This window comes from Ranitomeya variabilis, chromosome 4 (genome assembly GCF_051348905.1).
Source record: "Ranitomeya variabilis isolate aRanVar5 chromosome 4, aRanVar5.hap1, whole genome shotgun sequence".
Classification (NCBI taxonomy): domain Eukaryota; kingdom Metazoa; phylum Chordata; class Amphibia; order Anura; family Dendrobatidae; genus Ranitomeya; species Ranitomeya variabilis.
The window spans coordinates 178,051,755-178,066,614 of record NC_135235.1 but is presented as its reverse complement, the minus strand read 5'-3'; the positions used below and the strand labels follow the sequence as shown (position 1 = coordinate 178,066,614).

At 45.5% G+C, this 14,860-nt stretch overlaps 1 protein-coding gene across 26 annotated transcripts in view; it reads right to left on the bottom strand.

The window, feature by feature from the left end:
- Positions 1-14,860, bottom strand: part of KCNMA1 (potassium calcium-activated channel subfamily M alpha 1) — a 1,075,276-nt gene that overhangs the window by 154,170 nt on the left and 906,246 nt on the right. For 25 of the 26 annotated variants that reach the window (XM_077259420.1, XM_077259433.1, XM_077259414.1 and 22 more), the window contains one exon: positions 13,367-13,460. In XM_077259420.1, the coding sequence (XP_077115535.1) occupies positions 13,367-13,460 (94 nt within the window). Of the gene's footprint in view, positions 1-13,366; positions 13,506-14,860 lie in introns of all 26 variants that reach the window. The other variant, XM_077259423.1, reaches the window with a different exon arrangement.

Genomic DNA, 14,860 nt, shown 5'->3' with positions numbered 1-14,860 from the left:
CACTTGTATCTACTTGGAGCGGTCCTTTTGAGTGTATACCCTCTAATTGTCTTGGGAGAGCTGACAAATTTTGCTCTCGGCCCCAATGTATGGTAGAGCTTTATGATTACATTAAAGTGTATTACTTCTACGTTGCAGTTTAATTATCCTGACTTCTGACACAGTTACTGTGGATCTCACTTTCACATTCTGATTTATTTTCTGCAGGTTTTCGTTACTGGATGAAAGACGTACTGTAGACTGTTTTTTTTAAAAAGACACACACCATGTTTTTGCACTCTAGTGAGAATGAGTCTCAGATGGAGAGATACATACAACCTTATATTCCTTGGTTAAACATGACCTTTTAAGTAAGATTTTGACATTATTTCCCATCTGCACAGACTAAGAATGTCCCAGAGATGAAGCCATACACAACAAGCTACACTCAATGATGGTATCTATAGTCCGACTGTTACGCCGACATTAAAATTGTAAGATGAAATCTTGTTTATGCACATAATAGATTCCAATGTGCAACTTTGCTTTTTTTCACATTTTTATGACAAAACTAAAACACAGTGACAATGTTACATAGTTACATAGTTACATAGTTACTAAGGTTGAAGGAAGACTGTAAGTCCATCTAGTTCAACCCATAGCCTAACCTAACATGCCCTAACATGTTGATCCAGGGGAAGGCAAAAAAACCCCATGTGGCAAAGAGTAACTCCACCATGGGGAAAAAAATTCCTTCCCGACTCCACATACGGCAATCAGACTAGTTCCCTGGATCAACGCCTTATCAAGGAATCTAGTGTATATACCCTGTAACATTATACTTTTCCAGAAAGGTATCCAGTCCCCTCTTAAGTTTAATTAATGAATCACTCATTACAACATCATACGGCAGAGAGTTCCATAGTCTCACTGCTCTTACAGTAAAGAATCCGCGTCTGTTATTATGCTTAAACCTTCTTTCCTCCAGACGTAGAGGATGCCCCCTTGTCCCTGTCTCAGGTCTATGATTAAAAAGATCACCAGAAAGGTCTTTGTACTGTCCCCTCATATATTTATACATTAAAATAAGATCACCCCTTAGTCTTCGTTTTTCCAAACTAAATAGCCCCAAGTGTAATAACCTATCTTGGTATTGCAGACCCCCCAGTCCTCTAATAACCTTGGTTGCTCTTCTCTGCACCCGCTCCAGTTCAGCTACGTCTTTCTTATACACCGGAGACCAGAACTGTGCACAGTATTCTAAGTGTGGTCGAACTAGTGACTTGTATAGAGGTAAAATTATGTTCTCCTCATGAGCATCTATGCCTCTTTTAATACATCCCATTATTTTATTTGCCTTTGTAGCAGCTGCCTGACACTGGCCACTGAATATGAGTTTGTCATCCACCCATACACCCAGGTCTTTTTCATTGACAGTTTTGCCCAGAGTTTTAGAATTAAGCACATAGTTATACATCTTATTACTTCTACCCAAGTGCATGACCTTACATTTATCCCCATTAAAGCTCATTTGCCATTTATCAGCCCAAGCTTCTAGTTTACATAAATCATCCTGTAATATAAAATTGTCCTCCCCTGTATTGATTACCCTGCAGAGTTTAGTGTCATCTGCAAATATTGAAATTCTACTCTGAATGCCCCCTACAAGGTCATTAATAAATATGTTAAAAAGAAGAGGGCCCAATACTGACCCCTGTGGTACCCCACTGCTAACCGTGACCCAGTCCGAGTGTGCTCCATTAATAACCACCCTTTGTTTCCTATCCCTGAGCCAGCTCTCAACCCACTTACACATATTTTCCCCTATCCCCATTACTCTCATTTTATGTAACAACCTTTTGTGTGGCACCGTATCAAAAGCTTTGGAAAAGTCCATATATACTACGTCCACTGGGTTCCCTTGGTCCAGTCCGGAACTTGCCTCTTCATAGAAGCTGATCAAATTAGTCTGACATGAACGGTCCCTAGTAAACCCGTGCTGATACTGGGTCATGAGGTTATTCCTCTTCAGATACTCCAGCATAGCATCCCTTAGAATGCCCTCCAGGATTTTACCCACAGTAGAGGTTAAGCTTACTGGCCTATAATTACCGAGTTCAGTTTTTGCCCCTTTTTTGAATATTGGCACCACATTTGCTATACGCCAGTCCTGTGGTACAGACCCTGTTATTATAGAGTCTTTAAAGATTAAAAATAATGGTCTATCAATGACTGTACTTAGTTCCTGCAGTACTCGGGGGTGTATCCCATCCGGGCCCGGAGATTTATCAATTTTAGTTATTTTTAGACGCCGCTGTACTTCCTGCTGGGTTAAGCAGGTGACATTTAATGGGGAATTTTTATCACTAGTCATTTTGTCTGCCATGGGATTTTCTTTTGTAAATACTGATGAAAAAAAGTCATTTAGCATATTGGCTTTTTCCTCATCCTCATCCACCATTTCACCCAGACTATTTTTAAGGGGGCCAACACTGTCATTTTTTAGTTTCTTACTATTTATATAGTTAAAGAATATTTTGGGATTATTTTTACTCTCTCTGGCAATGAGTCTCTCTGTCTCAATCTTTGCTGCCTTGATTTGCTTTTTACAGAATTTATTTAATTTTCTGTATTTATTTAATGCCTCCTCACTACCTACTTCCTTTAATTCTCTAAATGCTTTCTTTTTGTCCCTTATTGCGCCCCTTACAGCTCTATTTAGCCATATTGGTTTCCTCCTATTTCTAGTATGTTTATTCCCATACGGTATATACTGTGCACAGGTCCTATCCAGGATGCTAATAAATGTCTCCCATTTTCTTTGTGTATTTTTGTGTCTCAGGATATCGTCCCAGTTAATTGCACCAAGATCCTCTCTCATCCGTTGGAAATTTGCCCTCCTGAAGTTTAGTGTCCTTGTCACCCCCCTACTACCCATCTTATTAAAGGTTACATGAAAACTTATTATTTTGTGATCACTATTCCCCAAGTGACCCCCAACCCTTATATTTGATATGCGGTCTGGCCTGTTGGTTAATATTAGACAATATTTAACCAACAGTGCCCCTGGCATCATGGGGCATCCCCCTGAGGAAGGCCACCTGGCCGAAACGCGCGTCGGGGAGGACGCGACTACGGTGCACATTTTCCCTGATCGAATAGTGCGGTATGTACCATATCTATGACACGAGTCTATGGGGCCACATAGGTAATCAGTCAATATTTCTATAACGCTGTTAATATTGTAATGTACTTGGACTGATTGCCTATGTGTGTTATAATGCTGCAATAAATATTAGTGCACTGTGGTCTAGTCCTGGGTTGTGGTCTCTGTGGGTGCGGACTTGACTAGGGGAATCTGCTGCCTGCCATTACTGTGCACCTATGTGTGTGTTTTTATTCAATAAAGTTTTTTCTATTTTTTCATTACTTGGACTTTGCTTGACTGCAATTTTTGGTGCTTTGTGTTATATATGGTTAATATTAGGTCTAGCAGTGCCCCCCTCCTTGTTGGGTCCTGAACCAGTTGTGAAAGGTAATTGTCTCTCATAGTTGTCAAAAACCGATTACCTTTGCTGGAACTGCAGGTTTCTGTTCCCCAATCTATTTCAGGGTAGTTGAAGTCCCCCATAATAATGACTTCTCCTTGAGTCGCAGCTTCATCTATTTGCTTTACGAGGATATTCTCCATTGCTTCCATTAGTTTTGGAGATTTATAACAAACCCCTATCAGTAATTTATTATTTTTTCCCCCTCCCCTTATCTCCACCCACAGGGACTCTACATTTTCATTAAATTCACCTATATTATCACGCAGGATGGGTTTTAAGGAAGATTTTACATATAGACACACCTCTCCCCCTCGCTTATCTGTACGGTCATTTCTGAACAGGCTATAGCCCTGCAAGTTAACAGCCCAGTCATGGCTCTCATCCAGCCACGTCTCAGATATCCCCACCATGTCATAATTATGCTCCAACAACATTAGTTCTAATTCATCCATTTTGTTGGCGAGGCTTCTGGCATTAGTATACATGCACTTGATGTTACTCTCTGTACCTCTATTCTTTCTTAAATTACTAACTGTTCTAACCCCACCCCCCATGCCACCGCCACCCCCAACTTCCTTATTTGTGCCCAGGTCTCTATCTGCACTATCTTCCCCTCCTATAAAATGAATACCCTCCCCCCCATTCCCTAGTTTAAACACTCCTCCAACCTTCTAACCATTTTCTCCCCCACCACAGCTGCACCTTCCCCATTGAGGTGCAGCCCGTCCCTAGCGTAGAGCCTGTAGCCCACTGAGAAGTCGGCCCAGTTCTGCAGGAACCCAAACCCCTCCTTCCTACACCAATTCTTGAGCCACTTATTAACCTCCCTAATCTCCCGTTGCCTCTCTGGCGTGGCACGTGGTACAGGCAGTATTTCGGAAAATACCACGTTGGAGGTCCTTGCTTTCAGTTTGCAGCCTAATTCCCTGAAATCATCTTTAAGGACCTTCCACCTACCTCTTTGTCATTTGTGCCAATGTGCACCATGACCGCTGGGTCCTCACCAGCCCCTCCCAGTAATCTGTCCACCCGATCAGCGATGTGTCGGACTCGAGCGCCAGGTAGGCAGCACACCGTCCGACGATCCCTGTCTTTGTGACAGATTACCCTATCTGTTCCCCTAATAATTGAGTCCCCCACTACCAGCACCTGTCTGGCCTGCCCTGCTCTCCTATTTCCCCCCTTACTGGAGCAGTCACTCCTCCGGCTTTCAGAGGACATGCCTGGCTGCAGCAGTGCTACCCCTGTACTGGCACCCCCCTCATCTGCCAACTTAGCAAACTTATTGGGGTGTGCCAGATCAGGACTAGCCTCCCTGGCACTCTTCCCTCTACCCCGCCTTCTATCTGTCACCCAGCTAACTGCCACACTGTCCTGCAGCTCCATCCTACCATCCCCCTCCTCATCTATCCCATTGAGCGTCTGCTCTGTGAGCAGAAGACTCCTCTCCATATTGTCTATGGATCTCAGTGTTGCCAGCTGCACATTTAGATCCAGTATCTGGGTTTCCAAATGCACAATGTGCTCACATCTCGCACAGCAGTATGCACCCTCGACCGGCTGGTCAAGGACTGCATACATGTGGCAAGATGTACACTGGATGGCATTAACAATTGTGGAGCACATTTCCTAATGGGGATTGCAGCACACAGAAACGTTAATTAAAAATAAATACAAAGTATTAATTAAACCAAAAAAAAAACAAAAAAAAGAAACACAGTTTGCACAGTGTTCTGTACTATGACAGCTCACTAACTGTGCTGACTAGTGTTGAGCATTCCGATACTGCAAGTATCGGGTATCGGCCGATACTTGCTGTATCGGAATTTCCGATACCGAGATCCGATACTTTTGTGGTATCGGGTATCGGGTATCGCAACAACATTAATGTAATAATGTGTAAAAAAGAGAATTAAAATAAAAAATATCGCTATACTCACCTGTCCGACGCAGCCGGGACCTCAGCGAGGGAACCGGCAGCGTTGTTTGTTTAAATTTCGCGCTTTTACTTGGTTACGTGAAGTCCCGGCTTGTGATTGGTCAGGGCGGCCATGTTGCCGGGACGCGGACCAATCACAGCAAGCCGTGACGAAATTACGTCACGGCTTGCTGTGATTGGTCCGCGTCCCGGCAACATGGCCGCCATTAACCAATCACAAGCCGTGACGTCACGGGAGGCTGGACATGCGCGTATTTTGAAAAGCGCGCGTGTCCAGCCTCCAGTGACGTCCCGGCAACATGGCCGCCATTAACCAATCACAAGCCGTGACGTCACGGGAGGCTGGACATGCGTGTATTTTGAAAAGCGCGCGTGTCCAGCCTCCCGTGACGTCACGGCTTGTGATTGGTCAGGGCGGCCATGTTGCCGGGACGCGGACCAATCACAGCAAGCCGTGACGAAATTACGTCACGGCTTGCTGTGATTGGTCTGCGTCCCGGCAACATGGCCGCCATTAACCAATCACAAGCCGTGACATCACGGGAGGCTGGACATGCGCGTATTTTGAAAAGCGCGCGTGTCCAGCCTCCAGTGACGTCCCGGCAACATGGCCGCCATTAACCAATCACAAGCCGGGACGTCACTGGAGGCTGGACACGCGCGCTTTTCAAAATACGCGCATGTCCAGCCTCCCGTGACGTCACGGCTTGTGATTGGTTAATGGCGGCCATGTTGCCGGGACGCGGACCAATCACAGCAAGCCGTGACGTAATTTCGTCACGGCTTGCTGTGATTGGTCCGCGTCCCGGCAACATGGCCGCCCTGACCAATCACAAGCCGGGACCTCACGTAACCAAGTAAAAGCGCGAATTTTAAACAAACAACGCTGCCGGTTCCCTCGCTGAGGTCCCGGCTGCGTCGGACAGGTGAGTATAGCGATATTTTTTATTTTAATTCTTTCTTTTACACATTAATATGGTTCCCAGGGCCTGAAGGAGAGTTTCCTCTCCTTCAGACCCTGGGAACCATCAGGAATACCGTCCGATACCTGAGTCCCATTGACTTGTATTGGTATCGGGTATCGGTATCGGATTGGATCCGATACTTTGCCGGTATCGGCCGATACTTTCCGATACCGATACTTTCAAATATCGGACGGTATCGCTCAACACTAGTGCTGACAGCTTAAAAAGACTTACGTAATTAGCAGACTTAAAGACAGGCTGCAATAGGGTACTACATCATAAGAATTTACACATCTCTAAATATCAAAACTATAAACACTTTAAAAGATTAAGACTGTAAGCTGCAGTGACCGTCTATTTGTCCAAAGTGCGCATATATAGGGTTCAATACCGTCTCTAATGATTGTGTGCCCCCAGGGCCGTATTTGGCCTTCATGCTGCCCTAGGCACTTTTCGTGGTCGCGCCCCTTACTGACGTCACACTTTATTTTACTGTTTAAGGCAGATCTACTCTGTACAAAGCTTTTAAAATAAAACACTAAAAGAATGCGCACAGGTTCAGTCTTTTGAGAGTAATTTAACACCTTCAGCTTTTCAAAGTCATCAAGAGATAAATAGGTGACCTAACCATTGCTTCAGGGAGGAGAGGCCTAGCAATATAGAGACATGCTGTCTGCTCATTCACCCCTCCTCTTTACTGAAGGTGTTCAAAGGGAAGCCAAGAGCGGACAGGTAGTAGGCGTCAGAGCGAGTGAGCCTGCAGCCACATTGAGTGCAGCCACACTGACACTTGGAGCACGCTGCTGGACTCATCTAGTGTCACTGATTTCACACTTGCGGTTTTTTTTTTCAAATCAGCCAAATCATGATCCTTTCAGGATCCAGTTTTTCCCCATTCACTTTAATGGTGTCAGGCAGAATACAGATACTTCAGGTTGCTTCTTGACACCATTAAAGTGAATAGACAAAAAAACTGGATCCTGAAAGGATATGGATTTGGCTGAAAAACCTGATTTTGCCTGCCTTGAAAAAAACACAAGTGTGAAACCAGCCTCAGTGAGTAAGCTGATTTTTTTGACAGCACTCACTTTTACTAATGGAGCGCTGACAATAAAGACAAGCTTTAGTATACAAAAACGAGAGTGCTGCAAAACACCCTCATTTGCATATTAAATAAAGTAGATTTAACTTTATAGCGCCAATAAAAACTATTCCATATGAATATGACCCCTAATCCCCATTTTAAAATGTTAACCTCCCCTAAATCCCCAGCCTGCATAGCACCAGACTCCCCTGTTCACCAGTATATAGAAGCACCAGCCTCCCGTCACCAATATATAGCAGCACCAGCCTTCCCTTTTCACCAGTATATAGCAGCACCAGCCTCCCCTGGTCACCAGTATATAGCAGCACCAGCCTTCCCTGTTCACCAGTATATAGCAGGAGCAGCCTCCCCAGTTCACCAGTATATAGCAGCACCAGCCTCCCCTGTTCACCAGTATATAGCAGCACCAGCCTCCCCTGTTCACCAGTATATAGCAGCACCAGCCTTCCCTGTTCACCAGTATATAGCAGCAGCAGCCTCCCCAGTTCACCAGTATATAGCAGCACCAGCCTCCCCTGTTCACCAGTATATAGCAACACCAGCCTTCCCTCTTCACCAGTATATAGCAGCACCAGCCTTCCCTGTCAAAAGTATATACCAGCACCAGCCTTCCCTGTCAAAAGTATATGGCAGCACCAGCCTTCTTTGTTCACCAGTATATAGCAGCACCAGCCTTCCCTGTTCACCAGTACATAGCAGTACCAGCCTTCCCGGTTCTCCAGTATATAGCAGCTCCAGCCTCCCCTGTTCACCAGTATATATCAGCACCAGCCTCCCCTGTTTACCAGTATATAGCAGCACCAGCCTTCCCTCTTCACCAGTATATAGCAGCACCAGCCTTCCCTGTTCACCAGTATATAGCAGCTCCAGCCTTCCCTCTTCACCAGTATATAGCAGCACCAGCCTTCCCTATTCACCAGTATATAGCAGCTCCAGCCTCCCCTGCTCACCAGTATATATCAGCACCAGCCTCCCCTGCTCACCAGTATATAGCAGCACCAGCCTTCCCTGTTCACCAGTACATAGCAGCACCAGCCTTCCCTGTCAAAAGTATATAGCAGCGCCAGTCTTCCCTGTTCATCAGTATATAGCAGCACCAGCCTTCCCTGTTCACCAGTATATAGCAGCACCAGCCTTCCCTGTTTACCATATATAGCAGCACCAGCCTTCCCTGTTCACCAGTATATGGCAGCACCAGCCTTCCCTGTCAAAAGTATATAGCAGCACCAGCCTTCCCTGTCAGAATTATATAGCAGCACCAGCCTTCTCTGTTCACCAGTATATAGCAGCACCAGCCTTCCCTGTTCACCAGTATATATAGCAGCACCAGCCTCCCCTGTTCACCACTATATAGCAGCATCAGCCTCCCCTGTCACCAATATATAGCAGCACCAGCCTCCCCTGTTCACCAGTATACAGCAGCATCAGCCTCCCCTGTCACCAGTATATATCAGCACCAGTCTCCCCTGTTCCCCAGTATACAGCAGCACCAGCTTCCCCTTTCACCAGTATACAGCACAGCCTGCCCTGTCACCAAGCTCCCCTGTTCACGAGTATACAGCACAGCATCCCCTGTCACCAGCCTCCCTTGTTCACCAGTATACAGCACAGCCTCCCCTGTCACCAGCCTCTCCTCTTCACCAGTATACAGCACAGCCTCCCCTGTAACTAGCCTCCCCTGTTCACCAGTATTCAGCACAGCCTCCCTTTTTCACCAGCCTCCCCTGTTCATCAGTTTTCAGCACAGCCTTCCTTTTTCACCAGCCTCCCCTGTTCACCAGTATACAGCATGGCGTCCCCTGTCTCCAGCCTCCCCTGTTCAACAGTATACAGCACAGAAGCCTCCCTTTTTCATCAGCCTTCCCTGTTCACCAGTATACAGCACAGCCTGCCCTGTCACCATCCTCCCTTGTTCACCAGTATATAGCACAGCAGCCTCCCTTTTTCACCAGCTTTCCCTGTTCACCAGTATACAGCACAGCCTGCCCTGTCACCATCCTCCCTTGCTCACCAGTATATAGCAAAGAAGCCTCCCTTTTCACCAGCCTCCCCTGTTCACCAGAATATAGCAGCACCAGCCTCCCCTGTTCACCAGTATATAGCAGCACCAGCTTTCCCTGTTCACCAGTATATAGCAGCACCAGCCTTCCCTGTTCACCAGTATATAGCAGCACCAACCTCCCCTGTTCACTAGTATATAGCAGCACCAGCCTTCCCTTTTCACCAGTATATAGCAGCACCAGCCTTCCCTGTTCACCAGTATATAGCAGCACCAGCCTTCCCTGTTCACCAGAATATAGCAGCACCAGCTTTCCCTGTTCACCAGTATATAGCAGCACCAGCCTCCCCTGTTCACCAGAATATAGCAGCACCAGCCTCCCCTGTTCACCAGTATATAGCAGCACCAGCTTTCCCTGTTCACCAGTATATAGCAGCACCAGCCTCCCCTTTTCACCAGTATATAGCAGCACTAGCCTCCCCTGTTCACCAGTATATAGCAGCACCAGCCTTTTCTCTTCACCAGTATATAGCAGCACCAGCCTTCCCTGTTCACCAGTATATAGCAGCACCAGCCTTCCCTGTTCACCAGTATATAGCAGCACCAGCATTCCCTGTTCACCAGTATATAGCAGCACCAGCCTCCCCTGCTCACCAGTATATATCAGCACCAGCCTCTCCAGTTCACCAGTATAAAGCAGCACCAGCCTTCCCTGTTTACCAGTATATAGCGGCACCAGCCTTCCCTGTTCACCAGTATATAGCAGCACCAGCCTTCCCTGTTCACCAGTATATAGCAGCACCAGCCTTCCCTGTTCACCAGTATATAGCAGCACCAGCCTCCCCTGTTCACCACTATATAGCAGCACCAGCCTCCCATGTCACCAGTATATATCAGCACCAGCCTCCCCTGTTCACCAGTATACAGCAGCATCAGCCTCCCCTGTCACCAGTATATAACAGCACCAGTCTCCCCTGTTCCCCAGTATACAGCAGCACCAGCTTCCCCTTTCACCAGTATATAGCAGCACCAGCCTCCCCTGTTCACCAGTATACAGCACAGCCTCCCCTGCCACAATCCTCCCCTGTTCACTAGTATACAGCACAGCCTCCCCTGTCAACAGCCTCTCCTCTTCACCAGTATACAGCACAGCCTCCCTGTCACTAGTCTCCCCTGTTCACCAGTATTCAGCACAGCTTCTCTTTTTCACCAGCCTCCCCTGTTCATCAATTTTCAGCACAGCCTCCCTTTTTCACCAGCCTCCCCTGTTCACCAGTATACAGCACAGCAGCCTCCGTTTTTCACCAGCTTTCCCTGTTCACCAGTATACAGCACAGCCTGCCCTGTCACCAGCCTCCCTTGTTCACCAGTTTATAGCACAGCAGCCTCCCTTTTTCACCAGCCTTCCCTGTTCACCAGTATACAGCACAGCCTGCCCTGTCACCATCCTCCCTTGTTCACCAGTATGTAGCACAGTAGCCTCCCTTTTTCACCAGCCTTCCCTGTTCACCTGTATACAGCACAGCCTGCCCTGTCACCAGCCTCACTTGTTCACCAGTATACAGCACAGCAGCCTCCCTTTTTCATCAGCCTTCCCTGTTCACCAGTATACAGTATAGCCTGCCCTGTCACCATACTTCCCGGTTCACCGGTATACAGCACAGCCTGCCCTGTCACCAGTCTCCCCTGCTCACCAGTATGTAGCACAGCAGCCTCCCTTTTTCACCAGCCTTCCCTGTTCACCAGTATACAGCACAGCCTGCCCTGTCACCAGCCTCCCTTGTTCACCAGTATACAGCACAGCAGCCTCCCTTTTTCTCCAGCCTTCCCTGTTCATCAGTATACAGCACAGCTTGCCCTGTCACCAGCCTCCCTTGTTCACCAGTATACAGCACAGCAGCCTCCCTTTTTCACCAGCCTTCCCTGTTCACCAGTATACAGTACAGCCTGACCTGTCACCATCCTCCCCTGTTCACCAGTATACAGCACAGCCTGCCCTGTCACCAGTCTCCCCTGTTCACCAGCCTTCACATTCTCCTGTGTCCTCCCATGTCGTCTTCCTCCTCCTCTGCTGTGCTGTCTGCAGTGAGAGATGATCTTATCATCCTCACATTCACAGATGCTGCAGCAGCACCTCGAAATCAAGGACCTCTCTGACCCAGGAAGTTGCAGCGCCACTACTTCCTGGGTCAGTCAAGTCAACTCCCTGCATCGAGGTAAATATGGAGGGGCGTCCCCACCCCCTCCTGACCCCCCTCCCCCTGAAAAGGCAACATATTTCCTGGATTGTCTAACGGAGGGGAGGGGAGGTTTTGGTACCACCCCCTGCAGCCCGGCGCCACTAAGCACGTGCCCTCCACTGCCTAGTCTGGAGTAGTCCCTTAGAATAAATACAGTATGGTTTATTTGTCAGGGATTGTACACTGTGTGACTGCTATCCTGTGAACAGCATCCAACTAAGTTCTGAATGTCCTAATTACTGCACTGTCACGTCACCGTTACATTGTGTAACTACAGCAGGCCTTAGACGAGCAGCCTGCATGTTATTAGTTTTTCTCTCCCTTCACTGTCTAAATCAATTAATGAAGATTTGATTTTAATCGACAGCATAAAAGGGAAGGTAATTCTCAGGTTCAGCTCAGATTGTACTAATTCATTCAACATAGTCCCAATGAACAGATAGCTGTACACATAGGCAGTGCTTCAAAGAGAGCCTAGCCTTAGGCTAGCATATCATGGGAGCTGGCTGATTGGTTCATGTTATCATTAGTGCCACCGCTTGTTTGCAGCTACACAGGAACAGGACGAGGGGAGAGTGCTCCCACTTTAGAGCCGACGTATTTTTCAAACGCCTTTTCAAATTGTTTTCCGTGACAGAAATTGTTTTTTCAGCTCTGTCATTACCTGCTGATACGCTGACAGAATAAATACTCATGCTTTAAAAAGCCATCTAACAACCCTGCAGGTTTTTTTTTCCCCCATTCTCATTTTTCTCTCCTTAGCTACAACATTTATTTCGAAACAGCAAAATAGAGAAGAGGATTTAAACACATACTGACAGATTGCCTGCTGCTTTGTGGAAGAAAAAAAACTTTACTTTATCCAAGGGTAAAGACAGGCCTTTACAGACATTCAACTCCACATATAGAGTTAAAGTTCTCAATGAATGAAGACTGAGCCTAATTCTTTAGCACCACATACAGCTGTCAGATATGTCTAAGCAAACGCCTCCAGTTCCTTGGACAGCTCTATCTCCTCACTAACATGCAAACATGTTTTACATATAACACCACTAAATGGCCTTAAATGCAGCTGAATATTTTAACTAGAAATGCTATCCACTTTTGAACACATAAAAGAGTTGTTGATTTCTATCCGGCAGTGAAAAGAGGCAGCAGCCTACTAGACAGAATACTCACAAAGGCTACACCACCATCGCTTATAAGGAGTGCAGCGCTGTACCTAATCTAATGGGACTAAGACACCTGTATTATAAAGGGCACATGAGTGAGTGGTCCTATTAGACATTCTACCTTCCTCCAACTTCACGTTACACCCCTAAAACACCATAATACTAGTTTATCTAAGGGGTATGGGCTACAACAAATCCAAAAGCTGTTCAAATGTACATCTCTTTAAGAGCGATACCACAGGCAACATACTAGCATGAAAATCACCCCAAATATAGAGGTACACTTTAAATATGATGTTTCTAAATGAAAATCATTGTTTTCCACCTGCAAAAAAATCTAGAATACATGACAACAAGCATTTATTTTTGGAGAAGACACAGATGACATTATTTGATCACTTCTGCTGTATTCTCACCTCATCATGTTAGGTGAAGAATTAGGGGAGTGCCTCATTCCTCCATTCCTTTGCTTTTTCTTAGGCGACAATGCTGAGGGCTGCTCATCTTCAACTGCAAACACAGGCAAAGCGGTCAGGCAGGGGAGAGTGAGGAGAACTGTAGACAGAACACAACAAGAAACTAACAGAAAGAGTACAGAAGTGAAAGGAATACAGACAAAACATGGAACAAGTCAGCCACGCACAGCTTCACCACCACTAGCCTACAATGAGAAGGACGGAAGCTGTTAAGTGTGGGGAAACAAAGCACACTGAGAAAACAGAAATTGACCTGGAAGTTTAGGGAGCTGAGAGGGTCAATCCCAAAACATTTACTTGAGGGGACTAAAAAAAATATCAGTTCATGCAGGAACCCTTTCCTGAGAAGATTATCCTACGATGTTATGGAAGTTCAGTGCCCAAAATATATTAAGTAAATTTGCCAGTCACAAATGCAAAGCGTAACTTTGCACAAACTATTTGCTATTGGTTATATGAAGCATTCTGACAGATCTATCTGACAGACACATTGTCAGCTATTACTTATGACACTTTAATTCTATGTTGAATTGTCAAGGTGAATCCAGTTTAGAACCTGTCAACCCTTAATCAGTCAGATTTTAAAGAGCATATAAGGATTTTAGTGATTACTTAAAAGAAGGATACTATTCTGCAAGAATAACCAAATAGTTTGCTTCTAATTCATTCATATTGCAGTTATATTGACTTAGAAATTGATCTCTGAAAATACCTAATTGTTTAGTAGTGTGAACATGTTAAGCTATTCTGGACCTAGATGGCATCATTTGATGATGGTGGACCTTAAGGTGTTTCCTATGTTCCCTTTTACTGACATTACAGTAACATGCTATATGCCTTTTCACCCTTCATTAAACAACATACAATGTTACCCTACATGCTAATTCTAGCCTGGGAAGCCTCCAACCTAACCTTTAATTACCTCCTCCCCTCCTTTATTTCTAGACATCTACTGTTAGCTGTTTGTTCTATTAATTAAACCCTCAAGGGGTCTAAAATGTATTGGATTAGCATAGACTTCATTTCAGGGCTCTGCACAACAATTTAAGGCGCTGTTAACCTGTAAATGGTCTGTTTTTTTTAAAGAAAATGTTAAACAAAGCCCTAAATCTAAGTAACAAGTGTGTAAAAAATGCCGTATTGCACATCAAGATTAATGGAAACAGCAGCAGTGTATTAAAAAGTCTTCTGGTTTTCTTCTATAATAATAGTAATAATAAATGTCCAGGAGTGCATTATAAAGCATGGTATACTGAAAGCAAAAGGAGACCTAAACATTAGTCAAATACTGTACTATCCCTAGAACTAAGTGTGAAGAATAATTGCAGCTTTTCCATTTTGATATAACGACAGTATACTGACTGATCGCACACATTTCATATACCGTAGTACAGAAATTTCAACCGTGGTTCTGAGATAGATTTTCTTTGAAGA